At 45.7% G+C, this 9871-nt stretch overlaps 1 protein-coding gene across 1 annotated transcript in view; it reads left to right on the top strand.

Moving 5' to 3' along the window:
• Stk32c (serine/threonine kinase 32C) overlaps positions 1–9871 on the top strand; it is a gene marked incomplete at its 5' end in the record, with an annotated part of 101326 nt that continues 91455 nt past the window's right edge. Inside the window, 1 exon segment of the mRNA XM_013503114.1 lies at positions 1–207. Coding sequence (XP_013358568.1) covers positions 1–207 — 207 coding nt within the window.

The raw sequence follows: 9871 nt of genomic DNA, 5'->3' as shown, positions 1-9871 counted from the left end.
CCCCCGGCCGCACGCGCTCCTCTGGCCCCGACGCGACCCCGGCCCTGCAGCCACCCGCCGCCAGCCAGCCCCGGGTCCGAGATGCAGGCGATGCCCGCGCACAGCCGCGCCCCCTGTTTCCGTGGAGCAAGTGGAAGAAGAGGATGTCCATGTCGTCCATATCGGCGGCCACGGCGCGGAAGCCGGTATTTGACGACAAGGAGGACGGTGAGTGCGGCCGCCCAGCGGGGACTCCGGGGCACATTGTAGGGACCCCGTACGCTCTCCAAGGGCGGCCATAGAGGTGGCATTTCTTTTCGTTGGACACTGGCGGCTACCCGGGTGGGACTGTGTCTCGGGACGTCTCGGTCTCCGAGGAAACTCGTGGATCACAGGCAAGGTCCCCACGCGGGACCTACATTTCCAGTGGCGGCGCCCCGGGCGAAACAGTCTTTGGCCGGCCATGCAGGGTGAAGATCGTGGTCTTGGCGGCTCCAGAGCTTAGGACAATGCTTCCCACTGTCCAGAACACCATATATTTTCATTTTCCTTTGTGGGCAGTGAGGAGGTGCTGTCCTTACTTGCAGTTCCAGGAGCGCTCACCTGTGGTGTGCGAGTTTGTGAAGTGAGATGCTTGCCCTACAGGTGGTGCGGGGTACCCTGTCCCCTCAGAACGCTCAGTCTCTCCGGTGACTGCAGTACAACTGACACGCCCAGTTTTTGCACTGGGTTTCCCTGTACAACCAAGGCCTGGTCTTTGTGCAAAAACCTGGTCTCGGGGCTGGGGATATAGCTCAGCAATACAGCCTGGCACGCGCAAGGTCCTGAGTTCGATTTCCCCGAACCAAAAAACAAACAGACAAATAAAAATCCCGAAACAAAGCCACATTAAAAATCTGGCCTCTGGGGAACTATGAAGTCCTTCTGCAGGTAGAGCTGCCTACCTGGAAGACATATGTGTCTTAGGTGACTGGCAAGGTGGGCGCTGGTGGAAAGCAGGGGATGACAGCCAACTGGCAGTGCAGGCACAATTCTTGGGTCTCTCTTGTATGCTAGGGACCTTTAACTTAGCACCTACAGGAAGTGGGTGCCTTTGGGATACTACGATAAAGTCACTTGCAAACATATAGCTTTTTCTACAGATGCCATGCGGATAATTTTATATGGTAAAATGATGACACACTTCATGCTTTTTGACATTTTCTTAAAATAGTTGAAATATGCATTTTCATTTGTAGGCAGCCTGTGGAGATATGATGGATTTTTTTTTATAGTTTTAGAGCACAGCTCTCTTCAAGAGCCCAAGCTATTTATTTCCAATAAATAATTTAAGCATTGTAGGAAATTACAATAATAGGACCTCAGGCTGGTGGTAGTGAAGCTGTGCAGGGGCATTCCTAATAGAGACATCTGTAGGGAGCCTGGCTAGGAGATGCCAGGCCTCTGCTTAGCATGGTCAGCAGGAAAGGTGCTTTCAGATCCTGATGTATCAGACACAGTATGTTCTGGGGTGGCCTGTCATTGTGTTCTGAACTTTGGGGGAAGCAGGACTCACTGTGGTGCATGTTTTTTGTATTATGTTTTTGTTTTTAACAATGAATATTTAATGTAAAAAAAAAACCCAGAGTGAAGTAGAAGCTATTCAGAAAGTGGATTTGCATCTAGTTTCTGGCTGCAGAATGAGGAAAGTCTGAGAAACACATCTGATTTCAGCACTTGCTGGTGTCAGCCAAGAGCTGTCCACCCTTCTGTGTCTTAGCATTGTGTCTCCAAGGCAGCAAATGTGGAAATAGAGCACTGACGTAGCACAGGAGCTGCCATCATCAGCGTTTTAAGGTAGACTTTTTTCTACTTGTTTCCAGTTGTTGTGCCTCAGAACTGAGGGACCGTTTAAAAAACAAAAAAGAACACAGAATCTATTTATGGTGTTCATCATCTGATTTGAGAACTATTTTACACATCTCCACTCCTTTATTTGGATGGCAGAGGTACTAACGATTTTGGGCTTTTGTAGGGTGATTCATGACACTGGCTGATAGGTGCTTGCTCTCTATGATGTATGACTGTCCCTGGCCTATCACTGGGCATGGTACCCACATACCCAGGATGAACACAGTGCCAAGATTTAAGGGGGCTTTGATGAAATTGGGAGGCCATACCTTGGCTTGGGCCTGGATCTGAGGATGTTCTATGGGTGGGTGACCACTTCATTCCATTTTTCCATGTTGTTGGCGGGCACAAATGGCTTGAGAGTCACAATGTGATGTTTGCTGAAATAAGGTCCTGTGCTGTAAGTGTGAAGGCCAAGAGATTCATCTGGGTGGAACAGATGCAGTTTGGGAAGGAGGAAGGAGCATCATTCAGGAAGGGACTGTGTCCCTCCATTTCTTTGTAATAATCAGACCCCCACCACTTTTCTGGCCCCATTGCAGCAGGGCTTTAAAGAGGAGGGAGCTGTGTTGTGCTGGGGAGTTGCATGTGCTGGAGCTGCATGGTTGCCATGGTAATGTGAGACTTTCTGATGAATTTTTTAGATTAAAACACCTAATTAATATATCAAATTTGGTATGCAGAGAAAATTAAAAAAAAGAAAATCGGAGGGCAATTTAACAAAGTGCCAGGTAAATTTGAACTAAAAAGTATAGTTGTAACATAAAATAAGATCTTAAATATTCTCCATTCTTGTTAGTCTGTGTAGAATCCAGAGTTGTATTCCTTCTTTGGTGGGTGTTTGGTACACATACAGAACACTTAGGGTTCCCTTATCTTTCCCCTCAGCCCTCACATTCTTCTGCTCTATCCTTCTCTGACTCCCATGAGAAATTCGTTTCAGGGTAAGAACCGGTTAGCACCCTGAATCTCTTCTGCTCTGCCCCAGAGCTGCATGATTTTGGGTGAGCCCATCATTTCTTGCTGCCTTGGGGTCTCTGTGGTACTGTGTGGACTGTCTAACCCCTTCCCTCTGAGAAGCTCGGCAGCTGTCATGCTGTGGGACACTGCCCATCTCAGAAGACCATGACTTGTCACTGCACATGAATGTTGTTAGCTTACTGGTAGGCAGTGGCTAATTGCCAAGAAAACTTGACTTTGCCCCAGAACACTGGCAGAAAGCCCTTGCAGGCTGTGGGATGCCTTTGGAGTGCTGTTAGGTAGGTGAGCACTGAGGTGGGATGGGGGCTTCCTGATTCTTAAGTCACCACTTTTAAAATTAGAAGGCAAAACTAAAAGAAAACAAAATTATCAAAACCCTTTGTTTTGCCAACATTTGTAATTTGAGCACCATGAGGTCTCCACAGTGAGCGTTTGGTGTCTCCCCGCCTTCTAGGAATCTAGGAGTGTAATCACACATACAACCATATAGAAACACACTTTCCTTTTCCAGAAATAGGATCATACTGTGTATACTGTTTTGTTGTAACTTGTCTTTTTATTTAGCAGTATGTCAACATCTTGTAGCTCTGAAGCATAGATTGTTGGCTTAATGTAACAGCAGTTCTCAACCTGAGCTGTGTATCAATTCAGTGGGCACTGTCTGAGCCTTCCCTCAAGACATTGACTGAATTTGTGGAGGTGGGGTTGGTATAAGGGTGGGGCTCAGCGTCTGCTCCTCTTTAAGACCCCTTACAATTTTGATGAACAGTCAGGGTGGAGAATCACAGCTTGGTAGCATCCCTTTGTGCAGCTGTAACATTCTCTGTTAGTTTCCTATTGGAGGTCTTTGTAGTGTTTCTGTTTAAAAAGTACAAACTAGTATGCTATGAAAATCTTTGCACATTTGTCTTTGTGTGCTTAGCATTGTTACCTTAGGAAACATTTCTAGGAATGTCCTAGCTAGGTCAGAGGCATCGTGTGAAGTATTGGGGTGCCTGTAGCTGGCTCACTTAGAGGGGAATGGAGACTCAGGAAGAGAATGGAGTGAGCCTAGGAAATACAAACTGAGTATACAGCAGATTTGTGCAGTAAATGTATAATGAGTACACAGCAGGTCTGTGCAGTATCCTGCATCAGCACCTGGCAGCCTGAAACTTTGCCTCTGAATTGGATTATGGAATCTTTCATCAGACTCGCCTCTGAGGTATGGTTGTAGGGGAGCCCCATGTGCTTGGTTTCTGGGTCTCTTTTTCCCAGAGTCAGCTGCAGGAGGAGCTTATCTTCCCATTGGGTCGCACACCTGTGGGTGTTGATGGGGGTTCTGCTGTGACAGGTAAGGCCTTCCCATAGGGGACCATGGGTTTCAAGGCTCTTGGAATCTGTTAGTTTTCATGCTAAAGTCCCGTACTCTTGTGTTTCTGGTCTTATGTGGGATTGGTTCTTTTGTTCTTAATAGGAAGTTTAGAGTTGAATTTGGGGTTCACCTTAGCAAAGAGTCAAGGCTTCCACTTAGTGCTATTTATCATTCCCATTTAGATTTTTCCTCCTCACTTAAAAGAATTGGAGAACTGTGTATTTCTATGTCCCCCTCTTCCTCTGCTGTCTGTGTAAAACTAGATGGCAGTAAGTGGGTAACCAGTGTTTTTCTCACTGACTAATATGCTGGCAAGTGCTGGACCGGGTTCTCCTTGGCCACCTCATGCTGGGTGTGCAGCTCCTTCTGTACTCACTATTGGGTGGGGGTGAGCATGTCATCCTCATGCCTGGAGCTCTTCCCAGGTGTCTCCCTTCTGGCCAGGGTCTGGGCAAACACTGTCCCTCAAGAAGACTGCCAGGGACCCAGGTGCTGAATGATTATAATGGTCAAAGTTTCAAACAACTAGGACAAGCTACAATGAATACATTATTGTTATTTAAAAATTAGCACGCCTGTTTCATAAAAATATAATCTTCCCATTGACTTAATGGAAAATATAATCTTCCCATTGACTTATTTTAACAATTAAGGTAACTGCAGACATCAATATAGCCGGGGGAGGGAGTAGACCCAGAAGCCTGCTCTGGCCTGACTCCATACAGCAGGGAGGAAGGTTGCTCCCCACCGTGTCCTTGTTCCCCTAAATGTGACTCAAGAATCCACGGATGGTCTCTGACACCTTGCCGCCCAGGCTGTGGCCGTGTGATACCTCTGCTTGATGTTATTTAAGTTCTGGAGCCAAGGAGATGGTGTAAGTAGGAGTCAGTGTCGCCCCCAATTTATTAAAAATAGGAACTAAGCACATTACATTTCTCACAGTGGTTTAAAAAGTTGTCTTTAAAAAGGTTTCTACAATTTCAGAATTCCCATCATGACTCTTCGTGCTTCTAATGCAGAAGGCTTAATTTGTGACAATAAATGATTGTGTTTGTAGTTTCCGAGTTCATTATGGGCATCATGGACACTTTTGGGGCCCTGTGCATGTGGGATTGGTTCTTTGGTTTCCCATAATGCTGTGAGGTTGGGGAGGGACATGCATTGGGCTTGGATGCCTTCTTTTTCCTGCACCTCTACCTTTCCTTGTGGCCAGGTGTCTTGGGTCCATCCCTTTATCACCTGCCATATCTGATCTTAGAGCTGACATTCACAAGCTGATAGGCATCAGGGTCCTGGCATTGTGTTTGTCAAACTGGTTGCTCTTTGTTCTCAGTGGGCCTATTATTCCAGTTATCTTTTTCTGGTAACAAACTACTTCAAAGGTTAGTTCCTTAACAGCAACTTTTATTATTTCTCATTGTTTTGTGGTGTGGGATTGTGGACGGGGCCCAGCAGGGATGGTTAAGAAACCCATGTGACATCTATGGGACCAGAACATCCAGGGGAGTTCCACATTCATGTATATGGTGTCTCAGAGGGCTGGAGGCCAGAGGCCTCCCCAGGGTCTCAGTACTTGCTCTTGGCTGTTGTTTTATATAAAAGCCACTTAACAAATGACTTCAGAACTTTGTGGCTTGCAATGATAAATATCATCTACTAGTTTCCATGAATGCCAGGTGCATCTGCTCAGGTCTGTCCAGAGACTACTGGGGTTGTGTCACTTGTACTGCTATCATATTATGGTTTGATTGTGGTTGTGGGATCCACTTCCACTCATCTCCCTATGAGGCTGGAGGCCTCAGCTCTGTACCATTAGGCTTCTGTAGTCATTACATTGAAGTCATAGTCACTCCTGACTTGTTCTGTTAGAAGAAACTCACAAGTCCAGCTCATACTTAGGATTAGTAGGGGGTTGCACTTGGCCTTTTGAAGGAAATGCTGAAGAACTTGGGGACACACTTTAACCCACAACTGTCCTCATAATCTTGGAGTTTCTCGCTTACCAGGTCTCTGCAGTACGATAGGAGGCCTCTCAAAGAATGCACACATGGAAGGTTCCAGACCTTCTTGTAGAAGGGGACAAGAAGTGTCATTTCTGCAGCATTCTGCTGGATAGAGCAAGTCTCAGGTTCAGCTCAGATCTAGTGTGGCGGTGATAGAGGCACACGGTAAAGGCCCCACATCCAGGGTAAATTGGGACTGTTTTTGGTCAGCTAGGCTGGCTGTTAGGAAGAGCTATGCAGGAGCATGAGACAGGCTAGAAGTGCTGTGGTAAGTGTGTCTGAGCACAGTGACCTTCAGAGTGTGGGGCTGCTGCTCTTGCCAACTCTGACCTGGTACTTTGCAAAACTCCAGGTAACATGCAGTTAGCCAGGTCTGCCCAGCACCAACCTGCACAGCCAGGTTGCTGTTTCAGAGCTCCCAAAACACCAAGAGACACAAATCATCTTCCATGCATTGAAACTTGAAGATCTTAGAAGGAAGACTTTCTACATTGGAAATTACAATCTTTCTGAGTTTGAAAGTAAAGCAAGAAGCCAGAGTGGCATGTACTTGCTGTTGGCTGTTGGACCCAGGGCTCTAGCATAAGGCTTTGACTTCATCTGATTACAGGGACCTTTGTGGGAAAGTCTCAGAAACCTTGGATTTAGGGTTTCCGGTGCTGATGCTATAGGATCCAACTGTGAGTGTTTATAGAGTCTTGTTCATTTTGTCCTCGATTTTGTTCTTGAGTATGAAGGTCATCTTGCATTTCTGAAATCCATAGACAGAAAAGATACTTTTTAAAGTTAAATTAGGGAAAAGAGAAAAAAGATGGCATATAAAAAATGCAAAGGAAAGGCAAAGTGAAGAACCATATGCTGAAGAAAGACTGGAACCCACTCCTTGAGTGGGATCTGGCTGGTGAGTTGCGTTTGGCAGTTGAAAAACCTGGCTAAACTAATCAGGCGCAGCCTTGCTGGCCCTTCCATCAGTGAAAGTGCTGCCACCAACAGGGCTTGAATGGGTATTGTTGGGGTGGGTGGCCGCGTGGCACAAGAGGGGACTGGTTGCTAGAAGGGAAGCCCTCAGGCAGCCTGTTTGGGGGGGCCTCCTTACAGGGAACCTCATGCAAACTCAAAGGAATCCTTTGGGATTGGGTCCTAAGGCCCTTTTTAAGGGCACCTAGCAGGTAGGATGTGCAATGAAAAAGGGGCATAGTCAATGGAGATTGCCTATCCAGAACGTGGGGATGGTGCAGGTATTTGGCCTCAGCCACAAGGTCATGTCCACTTTCTGTCCTGCTCCCCGTGTTGCTCAGCTTGGCTCGCTGGCCTGACATTCCTTTCCAGGGACACTGAAGCTGACAGAAACTCCAGACAGCACAGGCCTCTGAGACCTACTTCTCAATGGCAGTTGAACACCCAGGGTCACCAGGAACATTCTGCTTTGTGCCGCTAACCCAGCATGATTATTAATAGTGTCCCTTTTCACTCTTAACTGTCCTGGTTTGGATGATAAATTACATGGGTCCCCTATCTAACTGCCAACACTTGCCAGGATGATCTTTTTTTCCACTTTCTGGCTTTTATTATGTAATCAAAGTGACAAGAAAAAATATTAAGAAATCCAGTATCTTATATAATTTCAGTGCTAATATAACAATTATTTAAAATTTTCATGTTACCTTCCAACCCATACTTGAATACAAACAAAATATTAATTACTTTTTAAAAAAGTTTTTTGTCCTAAACTTATTTCAGAGTATTTTAGATTTACGGGAAGGCTGTGAAGGTGGTACAGAGCATTCCCATGTGCCCCATGCCATTTTCTATCATGTGAACATCTTACATTAATGTGTTGTATTTATCGTTAAGCAATATTGAAGCATTTTTATGAGCTAAAGTCAGAGCTTTGTTCAGATTTCCTTAGTTTTTCTCTAATGTCCTTTTTCTGCTCCCAAATCTAGGATCCCACATGACATTCACTGTCATGTCTCTTGAGGCTCTCTTGGCATTGACAGCCTCTTAGACTTCTCTTGTTTTTGATGACCTTGAAGAGTTCTGCTAAGGCATTTTGTAGAATGTCCCTCAGTCAAGATTTGTTTGATTTTTTCCCCTATGATTAGACTGGATTATAGATTTTAGGGGGTAAAGTGCCATTTAATCACATCGTATGAAGGGTCCACACTGTCCGCATGACTCACTGTTGGTGACCTGGATCTGATCCCTTGGCTGAGTTATTAAATGAATCAGCTCTTTGTCACTGCAACAAAATACCTGACACAGGCTACCGATAGAGAAAAGGAGGCTTATTTCACTCACAGTTTGGGGGTTTAGGTCTAAAATCAGATGCAAGGGATTGGGATTAGCGTGGCCTCTGTGTCTGTGGCAGTTGGCAACACATGGTGAGTGAGTGAGTGTGTGTGTGCATGTGTGTAAGAGCTTACATGGACAAATAGAAAGTCAGAGAGGCAGAGACCATATCTACCATCCCTCTGGTGGCATACTCCCAGTGACCTGAGGACCTCCCACTAGTCCCCACCTGTCAGAGGTCCCATTGCCTCCTGACAGCACATCCTAAAGCCTTCAGTCACCCTGGGGACTCCCAACCATTGTGGGTGTCTTTGCCAGGTTTCTCCACTGCAGGGTAACTCTCTTCTCCCTTTCTGTACTTAAATCTTTGGAAGCATGTCACAGTGTACAGCCTATGGTCAACCTCCTTGATGGGACATGTGTATATTATTTGAAATTCTTCTGCATAGAAGATTTATTTCTCCTCATTTATTTGTTATTCAGTCATCTATATCATTGTGGACTCATGAATAATTATTTATGCTTTGGGTTATAATCCAGTACTATATTTGTTGTTTACACTATTCCATTTTTCAGTGAGCTGCTGGTTCTTTTAGTATGCCTCCATCAATTTTGTGTGTGTGTGTGTGTGTGTGTGTGTGTGTGTGTGTGTGTGTGTGGTTTGTTTGCTTTTGATCATTTTCTTTCTGGCACTACAAGTTGCTCCAGGCTAATCCTGTGTATTTTTGATTTGGCCTTGGAATCATCTATTTCTCCAAGGAGCCCTAGTTTCCTTTTTTGGAGAATGGTTTTAGAAGCTAAAATCTGCTCACTGGGTGTGCTTCTTGCCTCTGGGGACAATCATCTTTCAAAGTACAAGGCTGACCACATTGCTTGCTCACAAAGTCTCTAATTTTTCCCAGAACTTCATTCATTCAGCTAAGCACAATTTGTGTGCACCTGCTGTGCATACTGGGAGACTTTGGATTGATATTACTGCTTTGGAAAGCTGTCTGTCTACTGCACATCAGCATCCCCTATGGAGGAGTAACAGGAGCTGGTTTGCCGCCTCTGGCTTGGCGCTGGTGTTCTGTTGGCCAAGGACAGTTCACAGAGCACCCACATCAGACATGGCTACTCTGTGACTGGGTAGATCAAGACAGAACATGGCCTTTCACAGTCTGGCCTGAACATATACAAAAAAGGAACATTGTCATAACCCAAGTGAGCAGAAATCTCCGTCCTGGCTGGGATGAGTGAGGACTGCTGCTTTGCCAACCACAGCTTTAGCCAGGCCTCCTTGTTTCTATTTTTCTTTAAGAGTTCTTGCCCAGTGTGGTGCTGTAGGCCTGTAATTCCAGCAGAATGTGAGGCTGTGGCAGGAGGATCACAA

The sequence above is a fragment of the Chinchilla lanigera genome, unplaced genomic scaffold (genome assembly GCF_000276665.1).
Source record: "Chinchilla lanigera isolate Chin_1 unplaced genomic scaffold, ChiLan1.0 scaffold00076, whole genome shotgun sequence".
Taxonomy (NCBI): domain Eukaryota; kingdom Metazoa; phylum Chordata; class Mammalia; order Rodentia; family Chinchillidae; genus Chinchilla; species Chinchilla lanigera.
This window is presented reverse-complemented; position numbering and strand designations above follow the sequence as displayed.